Raw genomic sequence first — 15413 nt, forward strand, 5'->3', positions numbered from 1 at the left:
GAAAAGCACAACAGTAACCTTGAGAACCTTAGCTACTTTGTCATCGATACGATACCTCCACTGAGGCGTGGTGGTGACAGGGAAGCAATGCTTAGGAGATTGGAGACTAGATACATCATCGAGCTAGACTCGAAGGTACCCAACGGGTTAAATTCGAGTGAGGACTTTCATACCTGGCTGTAACAGCTCTTATTTGCTGTCTTTCGCTGACGTACTCTGTGTTACCCATTTTCAATATGGTTTTCTGCAGCCTTTCAACATGTATTCAACCTCGTTTTCCCTCCTGAGTATATAGATTATCATGACAGCTTTATCCATCTAGCTGCTATGTATTTTACAAATTTGTTGTTGTTGTTTTTTTCTTTTATGTCTCCTCCTCTACACTAATTAGCACTTTTACACGGAACAATTTTGTATATATATATCTTTTAGATTGATCAGACCATCACCTTGTGCATTCTCTCATATGCATTGGTTTTCAAAATTGTTTTTCTTATGACTTGATGGATTTGAGGCAAGATTATGATTGAGTATAACCGGATTGATCCAGTTATTACTAGTTTTTGCCTTTGTTGTGCAGGCATTGGTTAACCAGGGAGTTCTTTGGCGAAACCGATATAAGCTATAAATTTTAGATCGATTTATTAGATCGAATTGAGCTGCACAAAATGTCTCATTAGTCTTGAAATTTAAATTTCTTTGGCCAGCACACGTGTTTTAAAAGTATTTGAAAGTATTTGACTTTTATTCGTGGCTTTAGAATTAATTGAAATATGAATCACAAGATGAATTAATGCATACAACTGTTTGCGCATTTGCACAAATGCATTTTACATAGTATGTTTTCTATGTCTATTGTGATGATGTCATGATTAACCTTTGCACTTGCACTTTAAAAACTCTGGCTTCACGAGACAGCGTCATGTGATCAAGGCCTCTGGAAGGCCGAAACGCGTCATGGCAGCTATTGGGTTTTTGATTTAATAAAAACCACTAAGCACTTACTCTGGGTCCGTGTTCGTCTTTCGCACTGGAATGCTGTGCGGTTGGTGAGGTGATTCCTTGTGGCATATATATATATCTGGATTGTTTCTCCGTGATTTCAGTACACGTTTATGTGATGTTCTTTTCGGGGGAAAAACAAACCCATTTCGTTTTTATTTATTTAACTTTTTTGTTTTCTGTAGGTTTTTTTAGGCTTCTTGATTTATCCAATTGTTAGTTTTTAAAAACTATTTTCAATACTGTTCCATATTTGAGAAGAATTGCGGGAAATGTGTTTTTTACCCTTGTTTCTCAATTTGTGGAAAAATTAGTGCAACATTTTTTCCTTAAGTAGGTAATTTATTTAAATCAAGATTCACCAGCCTGTAGTCATCAGGCTGTGTTTTCTCTACTTTGGGGTTTCCTCACTGCAGTGAAATTTGGTGTTCTAAAAATGGAAACTGAAATCTCTGCTCGTTCTATGGACATTCAGCCCCGTGTTCTTAAAACTTTAGGTGGGTATTTTATTGCTGCAGCACTCTTGTAAAAGATTGTAAAAGTATTATTTCATTTCTGAGCTACCTGCATCACTATTGATCTTTGTTTGTGTCACGTTTCAATTTTTGTACATTTAAACACATTTGCACTTTTTAAATGCATATATTCACAGTAACTTTTTATTGAAAAAAATATTTTGTGTTGGAATGAACTCGAAGTCGGGTCCTCGAAGATTTTGGAGTCTTGAAATTTAAGTCAATTCCCAACAGTTAGTCATTTAACCTATTACCATAATTTGTATTTGTACCTCAAGAGGTGTATTCAGTTCATTTTTCACATGGAGCTAGTTGAACAACATTCGATTTCTATTACTCTTCATTCCGATGCATGAACTTTAAAGTACAGTACATTGAACTTGCTGTGAACACACAAAAAATTCTAAAAGATTGGTGTGTACCCCTGTAGCTATATCACAGAGTACCTTGGGTTCATTTAATACCCAAAGAAATAGCCAACATGTACAAAATGAAAATGGGGGAGGTGGGCTTCTTTAGAGGCACCTACCCCACGCTCAGAGTGATTGCTGCCAGTCTTGCTCTAAAGCATGCATGGCGAAAAACCATGCTCCATGCAAAATTTGTATAAGTACACAACAGGGGTTCCAAGTTTGGGAATGTAGAAACATTAATTGTCAAAATTATCAGTCAATGAACAAAAGCAAATTAGCAAATCTTGATCGAGAAATGAACAAGACAGGGTGCCCACTAATTAGGTTTTAAGTAAGCATATTACATTCACATAACCCAACAGTAAAATAGACACAGGATTAAAATTGTGATGATTTAGTGCTCAAGTGACCACTTGGTGAGTACAGCTTAAATAGTATATAGAGTGTATAGAAAGGAAAACGACAGTGGAATATAACATAGAATGTTGTAACATGTAGTAATTTAATTTCAAATGGTATCTATCCATTCCAATTGTCGAAAGTGTTGGCGGCGCTTCAACCCAAACGAATGAGTGGATCATCATCAGGAGAAGTAAAATTAAATGAGCAAGGGCATAATTTCTGTAAAAAAAACGAAAGAGTGGGCACCGGAATTAGTAAATGAAAGAAAAAGATTTCAAAAGGAAACCTAGGTAATCTTTACTTCGATCACGTAAAGGGGACAATTGAATCTGTAAAAAAGGACGACATGTAATGCAGTCAGGCCAAAAATTAAATTAATACAAAATAAGTGAAGTACCAACAACTTGTGGCAAATTCTTTAGTGTTCCATCACCGTTAGATAAATAAGAATGTACACTTAATGAAACACTGGAGTAAGGCCTGTATATGTTGGGCATGAAGAAAACGAATTCTGGTAATAATCTCCTGTAAAATATCATCGAAAATATTTAGGGCATGTGGCGGATGTAGCAGCCAAGAGCCCCATAAAACCGAAAAGATACCTGTTGGCTGTATGCATCAGCTGTTCAGGAGCGTCCGTGTCAGTCGGGAGACTGCTAAAGACTGAGAAAAGCAAAACACATGAGAGAAGCTTCCAAAAACATGGCCATCTACTGAGGTGTCAGAAACAATGTGAAAAAAATACTTAACCCCAAAAAGAATGGTTTGTATTGGAAAATAAAACCTTAAAAATACAGAGGTACATTTATTCAAAATTATGAATACACAAAAATCTGGAAATTAAAAAAATCATTAACATAGAAAGATATTGTACAAAAAGATGTAACAAAAAAGTGGGGGGTGGGGATCAAACCAAAAGGGACGCCCTAGAGAAATAAAAAAAATTAAATGCAAAATAATAATTGTGGAATAAGATCTTGTGAACAAATCAAGGTAACCCACCAACAAGGGGCAGGAGGTAGGTGAAAAAAAATCGAGTTGTATTCACTGTGTGGGCACTTTATCACCACAATTTTATACTGTGTCTATTTTGTTGTTGAGTAATGGCAATATAATATGCTTCCTTAAAACCTAATTAGTGGGGATCCTGTTTTGTTCAATTTCTCCATCCGCATTTGTTATTTTGTTTTTGTTCATTGACTGATATCTTGACAATTATTGTTTCTGCATTCCATCACTTGAAACCCCTGTTGTGTATCTAGATAGTACTGCCCCTGTTTCCAGGTGCAGTTTGGGCTGCTCCTGTTGTGTGTGATTGAGTATAAAATTTTAACGTGAGTTAGAATTCTTCCACCTCTTTGTTAATTGTCAAATGGTCTCAGGGATGGTGGTAATAAAATTGAATGGAAGATGTTACTTCTGGTATGTAGAAGGGGTAAATCTAAAAATTGAAACATAATTTAATCCGGTTCCCACATAACTTTCCCCTGAGGTTTTCAGATCATTAGCTGCTTGTTGCAACACGTTGTAGGCTTATCAAGAACATACAGGGGATTGGAGCCCACCCATTCCGTTCAATTGATTTACTTTCCTGTCACTCATTTGACTGCTTCATATTTGTGTCCCAGCTTGTCAGACTTGTTTGCCCTCCCATAAAGCATTGTCGTCATAGATTGGCTGGCTTCTGTGCTTGTACTGCTTGTTTTTGGGTTAAGCACTCCATGGGAGTTTGTGTGTTTTTGGGCTGTCTCCCTCCAGTACTTCTTTTGCCCTGGACTTTGTTGTGGCTGTCACGCAGGTGCATTTCCACATCACCTTCCATGTTGCATTCACCCTCGTGTACTTCCCCCATCCCATAGTTGCTTTTTCACCCATGTGCTTCTCCACAGTCCACTGCACATTGTGCTCTTTTGCCTGTTTCCTATCCTCGATTGCTCCACCTTGCTGTGTCGTATGATTGTCCCACCGAGCTCTCTGTATTGCTTCCCCCACCTGTGCCCCTATGTTGCTTCTGACCCTCACCCACGCTCCTCCGTGTTCCTTCTGTTCCCTCCCCCATTGCTTCCCCAGCCGCATTTTTAAATAAAAAGGTTTTGTGCTTTTTTTTTTCTTTTTACTTACTGGTCCAGCTCTGATCAATAACCACAACGAAAGTGACAGTGCCAACATTTTTCAAAATTATTTAGCCTTGCTGCACAGCACGTAAAAAGTGAACGTTTGAATGTTGTTTTCCTAAGCACGTAATATGAGGCTGACACTGATGAATGCAAACTAAAGTGATATTTTTAGGTATCTCCTACAGAGAGCTGTAACTGTCTGTTATTGAAAGACCTATTGTGGACAATACCAGTACTTAGGGTGGACTTTGGGTTAACCCATTTTGTAGCACAGATTGGTTTTCTTGTCCGTCTCATTCCCTTGCTTCATATTCAATGACTTTACTTTTTCTACTTGTATTTGTCCATCCCATGGAGCCTGGTTTATTTACTATCCTTTTGATTGCTAATTTATATGGTTAAATGAATGTTCATCTTTGTAAATGATTTGTATGCATGTCATTTTAATCACAGTTTGGAGAACTTAAGCCCTATTCAAGACTTTCCCCTGTTATATGAGTTGTAAATGTCAGATACCCATTTTTGCAGGTGAACTAAGCCGCTTCTGACTGTATGACACCATATTGTATAAAGAATGTATTTCCTCACTGTCCATTTACCTTTATTTTACAAGGTAAAGTAATAGCTGCACAATAAAGTATTTGCTGTCCATTAAAAGGAAGATTAAAAAGCTGATGAAAGGACTTTTGAAATGTATAGGATTTGTAAATTAATGTATAGACTGTTTTCCCCCACATCAAGTGCACCAGTAGTACTATGTAGAAATTTTATTGTACTCTTGAATGTTTTTTTTTCTCCAAGTATAGCTTTAGCACTATTGCTGGAAGGTTTACTTCAATGATTTGTTAAATTGTGTTGATTTTCCATGTTTTAAAAAATTGTTCTAGTTTTCTGATTTCACTTTTGCTTCATATTTCAGCTTCAGAAGCGTTTCATCCTAAACTTGCCATCATTCAACGTTCGAATCATTGATAAAGACGGAATCCATGACTTGGAGAAGATCTCCCTCCAGAAGGCCTAACCCTGCCCCTTCAATCCTATTGTTTGCTCTTCTCATTTTCTACTGTTTTGAAGTTAGGCGTGTACAGAATCTTAAATTCAAATAAAACTTCGAATTTCCACTGGTTGTGCAGCTGATAGTCTCTCATTACATCTACTCCATTTTACAGCAGAGCATGTTCTCACACTCATTATTTTAGGTCAAGGTCTACCAGGCAGCACAGCTTTCTGGTTTGCAAAGACTTGTTGTGGACATTCTGAAAGCTGGCCTAGAAATGCTTTCCGCCTATTGCTAACCATTGGCTTTGTGGTTTGTAACTTTTGCTTGCTTTTTATTTGCTTGCTTTTTGTTTCCTGGCTTTGTTTCAGGCTATCCAGTATATGTCTGTCCCTTCTGTGGAGCACACCCTGTTTACTGTAATCTTCCACGAGTGCTTGCGTTCTGTAAACAGGCCTTTAAATGTTATTCTTATCCTTGCCCATTGAAAGACAGCGGTACAATTTCAGGCTCTATTTTCTGAAAGAGCTTTGTGTTTACTTTTCTTTCTATGGCTTCAAAGTGAGAGGATTTATCTGACAGGCTGGGAGTGTGAAAGAAAAGGCGTTTTTCTAGCATACAACTAATTTTAAATATCTGCAGTTGAACTGTGCAAATATTTCCGAATTAGAAAAGCACAAATGAAGTACATTTTTTTTTTCAATTCTGAAGTGTTGTGGAAACAAATTTTAATACTATCAAAACAAATCAATACACTAGGTGATGCCATTTCTATTATCGTTTGTGACGTGTATAGTTTATCAGTAAAACTGTAGGTCTGTGCAAATGTAATGGCCATTTTAATTGAATGTGTGTTGCCTGTACTGGCAGTGCACTACCACACCACACCATGCCTACTCCACTCTACGACACTTCACGCTACTCTACTTCACTCTAGGCCACTCTGTGACACTCCCCACGTCACGACACTTCCCACGTCACGACACTCTATTCCCCTCTACTCTGACTCTACACCACTCCCCTATGATCCCCCTCACTCTGACCTACCACTCTACGCCCCTCCACTCTACAACACTTTACTTCACTCCACCCTATGCTGTACCACTCCGCTCTATGGCTCTCCACTCAACGACATGGCACTCTACTCCACTTTATCCCACTCTACGCCACCTTGAGTCGCTCTACGCCACTTGACTCTGCGTCTCTAGGCCCCTCCACTCTGCGTCTCTAAGACCCTCTGCCTTCGCTCTACACCTTCACTCTACACCTCCACCTTCACTCTACACCTCCACACTACTCTACAAGAAACAACTCTATACCACTCAACGCCACTCCACTGCACAACACTTTATGCAACACTACGCCACCCCATGTCACTCGCCTCCTGCACTAACTTTAACCATGTTGAACAGCAGCCACACTGGAGTACAACATAGCTAAAACACATTGGCAAAGCCAATAACTCCTGCATAGGAGAGACCTGTTGGCTTTGCTAATGCTTGTTGGGGATGGATGTGACTTTGTCCTTTGTGACCTTTGTGCAATGTGTGTTCTAAGGGGCATTCCATTTGGAGAGACTTTGGATTGCTAGAATTAAGTATCTCTTATAGCGAGTGACTTTGTGTGGGCCCCGATACCAGCGTCTGTCCAGGTATTGGAAGAGCAAATCTGCAAGACCTTTTCCTAAAATGTAGGTTCTCTTTCGGCCACTGTACTATTTTGATGACTGATGCAAGAGGTGAGACTTAAACGTAATTTGTCTCTTTAGTCGTCCTTTAATAGTGTTCATATATTTATTGTTAAATTGGTAAAGCCGAGATCTGTTCAGAATGTAAAGGTGTGATTAAAGACAGGACGTATTAAAAAGGATAAAAAACCCTAACAGAGTAAACTTCGTTGGATCCTTTATATGGAGAGGTGGATTCAATGTAAATTGTAGAGAAGGGGAAGGAAGAGTAGGGTGGCATGAGGGAAAGTGGCCGATGGGACAAAGGGTAGTTTGAGTACTTTCTAGGTCTCGCCTGACCCAGCTCATGCGCTGGTCTGGCGAGACATTTAGTAGGTGGGTTTTGAAAGTGCTACCCACAATTTTGTGCTGGCTACAAGCTTGAGTGCACGATGGCGTGCACGCGCACAGCTGTTCCCCGCATTCCCCCCTCCCTTCTCGCCCAGCCATCTGCCTTTCCTGCGCCAGCCTTCAGCACCATCTCCGTCCCTCCCCCCGCTGCTGCGTGCGCATCCCTAGCGTGCTTTAGGGCATCATCGCGATCACTTTCGCTTTCAGAGTGATCGCGATGACTTTCGCTTTTACTGCCGCGTGGCATTACTTTTACTGCCGCACGGCCAATGCTTGTTATTTAAATCTTTTTATGGGTGGGATTTGTCCCCTCGTTTCAGCACTTCCGGTTCGCATGACAGCCAATGCCAACGCTGAACATAAACCGGGAGTCGCATATGACCGGGGCGGACTTGTAGTCTGTAGGGTAACCCAGGATTGGTTTATTGTCAGGACCTCGGCAAATTTGGGTTGGCTGAACGGAATGCAGAAGTGCTCATTGGCTGGGGAGTCCGCACGTGCCTGTGCTCAGCTCTAAACGCTGTCCAGTCCAAGCCTCCTCTGCTGTTCCTTAATGGCGCTTCCTGGGGAGATCCTGACCGCGTGTAGCTTAGGCACCAGTGTGTATCATCATAAAATAGCGTCTTGTCGTCTTCTAAACACAAAGGGTAGTATACAGGCCATAAGTTTGTATTTTATGCAGACAGCTTAGTGAGCTACTGCTTTTGCTGTAGAGAGCCTTGTGTAACCTGCAATTGTAATTTAGCTCATTACAGTCTCCTTAATTATTAATGTTTACTATTGGGCCCTGTATGTCTTATTCGTGCATCCGCGCCGTGGACACTCATGCACTCAAGAGCAGTAGAGCCTCCCGTACCTCAGCCGGCCCATTAGCATCCAGATGGTCCACCCCGATCTTCCAGTCCAACAGTCAATCGACGCCCTGTCCCTTATTTCCCTTAACGCTTCTCTCCAGAAGCGCATTATTTTGGGACATTGCCAGAATATGTGTAAGAAATCTAGCCTTTCCCACACCATCTCCAGCGTTCCTCTGATCTTAAACTGTCAATCCTTTTCAATTTGACTGGTGTATAATACCACCTCTACATGATTTTAAAGTTTACATCCATACGTGGAACCAATGAGTAGGAGAAAAATCTCCAGTTAGGCTTCATTTTCGATTCCTTCATCGTGATTTCTTGCCCATTTCTTCCTAGGTGTTTCTATAAGAGCATTAATTGATAGTCCCATACAATAACCTATACATTTATTAGAGCAAACCCTTAGCGCCCATGAGGCGCCTTACTCCTCGAACTGTCAGTGCCCCGTCGCTCCTAATTAAGTTTGTAATATTTTCATCAACAGCACTGGATTTTACTGTCTAGTAGCAGGGAGCCTTTTCGGAGTAGTATATTTCTCCGGTTGAAGGTATTTATTTAGAGCGCTCTGGTTTATCTTTAAACACACTACCACACACACAACCACACACAATCAGCACATACACACACAACCACACACACACACACACAACTACACACACACACACACAACTACACACACACAACTACACACACAACTACACACAACACCACACACACACACACCACCACCCGCACAACCACACCCGCACAACCACACACACAAAGGGAGGAGACAACTGCAGCAGGACCTTCGGCTCGATCAGGACAGCAGAACCACCGGAAAAGGAACCCTTTGGCACGATCTGGGCAGCAAGAAGTTGTCACTGGAGACATTGTGATCCTATGAACAGTAGTGTCATCAATGATCTAATCCAAACTGTAAACTGTGACAAATAACATCCCTATATATTGCAGTACCACAAAAACAGCAACAAGCATTGGCATAGCCAATAAGTCTCGCCTTTGGGACCTTATAAGTGTTTTGCCATGCAACAGTTGTTGTTGCACCAAGGATATTGTGCTGCATAACTAAATACTTATAAGGTCCCAAAAGCGAGACCTATTGGCTATGCCAATGCTTGTTGATATTAGAAGGACTGGTCTGGAGAGTTGCACAAGTGAGTCTTCAGAAAGCACTGGAACGTAATGAGATGTGTTGAGAGGGACTTCCAGAGTTTGTTTTTCCTTGGCTGAACATTCTTGGGGGAGACCTTTGATTTTCAGAGAAGTGAATTGTCCATCCCGATGGTTACAGAGCTTAGTAACTGACTCGTTTCATCAGAAAGGATAGAAAGGATTTTGGTGTTATCTTGCATATTTGCTAAAGAAGAATTGCATTAACTGCCTTCTAATTTTACAGTATCTTGCATATGTCATTATCATAGGATAGTCTATAGGAGACCATGAAGATGGCAGTAATGGGTCATCTATTTCTTTTTACGAGTGCATCCCACAGTGGCTTTTTAGCCAACTGTCATTCATTCCCGAATTTATCTTCTCGAGGAGAAGTACTGATTCTTGAGCTTCAAGCCCATTTGGGTCCTCTGAGTGTGTTGATCTTTTTCGGCCGAACTTTATCTATGGCAGGAAAAGGATCTTTCCAGATGTAATTTACTTGTGACCTCGATCAGACTCAGGGTGGGAGTCTGGTGCTTTGGCGCCTCTTATAACTGCTGTCTGTGCTTGAGGCCATCATTCGTGAAGGCCTTTTGGGGTGAGATGCTTGCAGTGAAAAGTCTGAGCGTGGCCAAAATGACTTTTAATTGTGCTGCAGAAGGCGAAATTATTAAAGTTTCTTTCTGGGAGGCAGCCATCTTGCTTGGATAGCGCCCCGCGGTACCTTCTTGTAACAGTAGATACATACTTTTATTGCATAACTGCAGCCTCCTAGCTTAGTGAGCCGTTAATTCCTCTGATCTCCTTTTTTTCACCAGGAAAGATTTAAAGGGCAAATGAAAAATACTGACTAACTTTAGAATAAAAGCTGTAAACGTTTCTGAACAAGTGCCCTTGGCAAGCGTCACTCTGCTCTATTAGTTGATAGTTTAATATAGTCCCAAAATACTTCACTTATTCCCTCTTAACAAGAATAATTCTTCCGTGTATACACGGATGTTGGTTAACACTTTTACAACGTACAAAGGGTTGCTGAACTCCTCCAGAATGCTCTAACATTTCTTTTCAGTCTTCCTTGTGTATTATGGGTTAAAAAAATGAAACCACCTAGAAAGCTTCATTCTGTTAATTTAATATTCAAGTAATTCTAAAATGGGAACCATTGCTAATTTCCAGATGTTTTTATGTGTAGACAAAAACACATGCAGCATATTGCATCGAGGACTGCGTGGGAGCTCAGCAAACGAGCATTGGCAAAGCCAGTAGGCCTCCATCGTGACCTATTGGCTTTGTTATTTTTTGTAGACATGTTGCACAGCAGTTCGAGCTACCGAGCAACATGGCTTTAAATCAAGGAAAAACAACCGTTCTGACACGGTCAGCGTTGAAAGCGTTACATTGCTTTTTTAAGACCTGTTGCACAACAGCAACTCCCCTGTACAATACGTTTAAAGAAAAAAAAAAAGAAAGCAGTGGATGGGGGAAGCCAGAAAAGGGAGGCATGAAGGAGGAGGGTGGGAGGAGCAACAACTGGAGAGAGGAGAAGCCATACTAGGGAGGAAGGAAGGAGTACCATGGAGAAGGGATGAGTGGGAGGGAAAAGAAGAAATAGTACCTCGATCACATCACGAGGAGCCGACAGGCATTAACTTGGATCAATCTGGGCTTAGTCCATGGTCCACAGAAAGGAGCGGAAGTGATTCTTGGCCTGCGCTGGCCAATTTGGAGACCGCAAAGAAGAGTAACACTGAAGTAAACAAATGTAAAGCAGTGAGCAGACCCTTTAATGTAAACCATAATGTCTCGCATGCGAGAGCGCATGGCTTCTCGCAGGTGCAACCTGAAAAAAAGACCTTTTCGTTATTTTGCTGTAATAATGGGTGCAGAAACACCTTGCTACACATACCGTTTGCCCATGGTGCCAGAGGTATATTTGCACGTGATAAATAATTTTTCCGGTAAACAGTGCAGCATAACGTGTGCAGATGTTTTATCTGATTTTTGGGCCCACTGTTACCCCACCATACTGTGCTTTTTGCTCTCAGTAACGTACAGGTATGAGTGCAGGCAATTGCACATCCACAAATTATGAGTGGCATTGCAAATGAAAAGCCATGATAAAAAATGGTTTGCACCCAATGACTCATTGGGTGCTTGACTCTAAACAAAACAGTTCATGTTTTCGATTGAACATGGCAAGATTACTATCCATTGTGTTTGGTTGGCATTGCACACAATGGTAAGCAGTTCCACTGAGTGGCAGTGCATATTGTGATATGGATGGTCTTTCAGAAACTAAACCACTCATGCGGCATTCCGAGGGGTACTAAAAAATGCGAACACGGCATAGCTGTGGCAAGTGATGGGCAGAAATGCGTCAGAGCCGAGACAGGCCAGATTCATTTCAACCTTTTTGGCAGGGGCGTGCCATCTGCAGGTGGCTGTTTCACCGTCTGCACTTTGTGGTCGCTGTGGTCAAGTCAAATTCATGTAAATGAGCGTTGTATTTCAAGTGAAGTCTCAGTAAGTTCCTTGTATAAATACACAGTGTATACAGACTGCCACATAATGTACATAGCATCCGTACAGACACCGATAGCATCTAAACGGGTCCATATGGCGCACATTATCAGCTGCATCAGATTCCACTTCCTTTCTCAGCCTTCAAAATATTTTTCATTCCAGTGCATGTGATGGGCAGGATGGAGGCCCAGTGCTTATGCTCACCCTTCGTCTAGAACGTGTCGGGTGTTTTAGCCTAACCTCAGATAACTTGTCCACCGCTTTCATTGGAAAGTGGTCTGGTTGCCCCTTCGGCTACTCTTTCTTTTTGTATGGTACTTTGCGCTGCACGACCATCCTTTAAGTAAGCGGGATCGGAACATAAAGACAAATATGCATTTGAAAGTCGTAAGAAGTAGGAAGAAAAACACTGTCACAAATTTCCGATACACTACCGTGTAAGCGAGATACTTGGATATCTACACTTCCATTTGTTTCCTTAAGTGTTCAAGAATCCCAGCCTTTCAAAACTAGCGTGCCTTTGTGCAAGGCTTGCATATCTTCTGTTCGCTTGGTGGGTGAATTTTCTGGTTAGTAGTCTTTTGTATTGTTATTTTTTTCCTTCTTGCATCTCAGTTACTGTGTAGCATGTACGATGGTATCTGTTTCACGTGCACGGCCACAGAATGCCGAGGGAGCTTTCCCTGTCATTTAGTTTATTGACATTTTCACTGCTGGTGATATGCATTATTTTCTAAGCAGAGATCTACCTTGAAATGTTTGTGCTTTTAATTCTTTTTTGTACAAGGTGTGGCCCTGGTGTCCAGGTTGGTTTCTGCAGAGTTCATCAAGTTGTTTGTATATTTAAAAATGAATTGAACTTTGTGCTGTTAACATAAACGGTGGTTACTCGTTTCCAGCCACGTCTGATCTCCCATCAGTGCTATCTCAGAAGTGCATCTAGATTTATCAGACCCCAATAATATGCCTTGGTATCAATTTATCTGTTTAGTTAATCGCTCGATCCTGAGTTGTCTTTAACTGGAATCTCTGTAGGTCCAGCTCAGCCTTTCAAGTGCAACACCATTGTGTTACAGTTAGTCTTACAAAATAGCACAAGTGGGGGGAAATAAGCTATCCCAGTGCATTGTTAGCTGCAGGGGTAGTGACCATGAATATTCTAATGCGTGACTGAAGCCTAAACTAGAAGGCTTCCAAAGAAAACCAATTTATATCAACCAACCCCAGATGGCATAAAAGTGTACAGCTTATACATCTATGACATAAGCTGCAAACTGATGGTTACAGGTATCTAACTTTTTCTTTATCTGTATGATGGAGCCTCATTCAGCCCCAACGTATGTGTCATCATTTTGCTTTGACTGCACCAGAACATGTAACCTTAGATCTAAAATGGACATGTGTGCTTGCATGGCTTCATGCATGCCCAGTTCCTGTCTGTCTGTCTTTCCTTCCATTTCCTAATACCGTTCTCTTTGGCATACAAGACATGTAATCTTGATGGAAGGCATAATATTGCGATATTGGCAAAGCAGAACACACAGACTACAGAACTAACTCCTATATCTCTGCACCACTTCCTCACAATGTTTCAACTTGTATCCGATAGGCACTAAAAGGGGCTTAATTCCAGAAGAGAGAGATGAATGTTCTAGAGTGTATTGGCCTCAGGAATGCAACAGAAAATTCTGAAAGTTAAACTTGACCGAAACTGGGCCTGGTATAGGGCTAAAACAAGTAATGACTTAGCTGTGTGATTGATGAATGGGCCACTGTCTATGTAGAACCCGAGAAGCTCTTTGCATTTTTGAAGTGAAAGGTTCTCTCCACTCTTCAAGGCGATAGACAAAAACACCAGGCAACAAATATCATACTTGATTGAGAAAGGCAACCAAACCTGAGGTAAGGTGTCATTGTCCCACACCTTTAGTTCTTGAGGCCTGGAGTTCACCAAACCCTGCAAGCTGTTCTGCTAGCCACCAGGCAAGAAGCTGACCGGTTCACCACCCTCAAGTTTTCTGAGGCTGTCCATTCAAAAAGCTTATGAACGTTCAGGATGAGGCCTCCTTACCAGGGGGAGCTCATGAACAGCTCTGTTAAAATTGTGTATTTGGGACTAATTATACAGGGTGTATCTGATGGGGTGCTTCTGTAAACACTTGTGGTTCAACAGTTTTTCCAAGGTAAGAAAGACCAATAAAGGACAGGGTAAGACTGTAGGTTCGACATCTTGTTCAGTGCACAGCAGCAAAACTGGAGACATGCTTGTGTACTGTTTTTTTCATTGGTTTTACCCTGGTCCCTAAGTTATTGCGAGGCTCTCCAAGATAGTATCATGCGATTGGAGGGTAAAAGGTTGATCATATTTTGACCCTCAATTGCGCCAAAAAGATTGCTGCTCTATATCATGTTTTTTGCTATGCCACTTCCATTTTGACTGTAGTGCTGTTTGTGCATTTGCTGTGAACTGGTGAAGCTGGTGATATCTGATAGAGACTTCTGGCCTCATATTACTAATCTTAGAATTATCTCCAGACGCCTGTCTGGATCCAGAAACTTTTTATAAGCAGTACACTTCACCCCTCTCCCCAGGGGGCCGGTAGTTGGCATTGTTAGGCTCCTCGTAGCGTCTGTGCCAGAATTGACATGCTCAGTGCCTCTATAGGCGCCACTCCAGTGCGCTGATGCCAGTTCTTTTCTTTCTACGCCAGTCAGTGCAGATCCAGGATGAGCTACCTCATAGTCAATTTTTGACTAACTTTTTTCGACGTTTTGTTGAGGTCTTTGAGATTTCTACTCCTGATGTGGTAGGATGCAATCAAAGAAAGCCGGTTTCAAGCCCTGCAGTGCCTGTCACTGCTTGATGTCTGTGACAGACCCGTACCATGTTTGCCTTTGGTGCCTAGAGTGCGACCACAATCTTAAGGCCTGCTCTGATTGTAGTGGCATTAACCTGAAGGCCTTGAGGGAGCGATCCATCAAGCTCCTGGCTGCTCGATGTGTGATGCCGTGACAAACCAGATCCCGGTCAAGAACAAGGTCCTGGAAGCGGTCACGCAGTCAGAGATCCTCATCTCACTCGAAGTAGTCAGTCCATTCAGGTAAGTCCCACTTCCTCCACAAGAAGTCATCCAAGCGTTCTTTGACTTCACCTCATACTGATGAAACAAGATATTTGACACTAGCAGCCTGGCTGTGAGGTTGAGCCAGCGCTTGGGCCATCTCCGCCTCTCCCTGAGATTCCGGAAGCCAGAGCGACCCCCGCCCAACTACAAGAATTCCATGAGGACATGCACCTCCTATTTAGGTGGCCCGTTCCCTCTGGCGCGCCTTCGGGCCCGTGGGTTTGGGA

The 15413-nt window shown here is 41.8% G+C and overlaps 1 protein-coding gene across 1 annotated transcript in view; it reads left to right on the plus strand.

The window, feature by feature from the left end:
* The window catches only part of PSMB2 (proteasome 20S subunit beta 2), a 179540-nt gene extending 173970 nt beyond the window's left edge, over positions 1 to 5570 (plus strand). Inside the window, exon 6 of the mRNA XM_085647983.1 lies at positions 5369 to 5570. Coding sequence (XP_085504109.1) covers positions 5369 to 5470 — 102 coding nt within the window. The 3' untranslated portion in view covers positions 5471 to 5570. The remainder of the gene's footprint in view (positions 1 to 5368) is intronic.
* The last annotated feature ends 9843 nt before the right edge of the window (positions 5571 to 15413 follow it).

The sequence above is a fragment of the Triturus cristatus genome, chromosome 3_2 (genome assembly GCF_964204655.1).
Source record: "Triturus cristatus chromosome 3_2, aTriCri1.1, whole genome shotgun sequence".
NCBI lineage: Eukaryota > Metazoa > Chordata > Amphibia > Caudata > Salamandridae > Triturus > Triturus cristatus.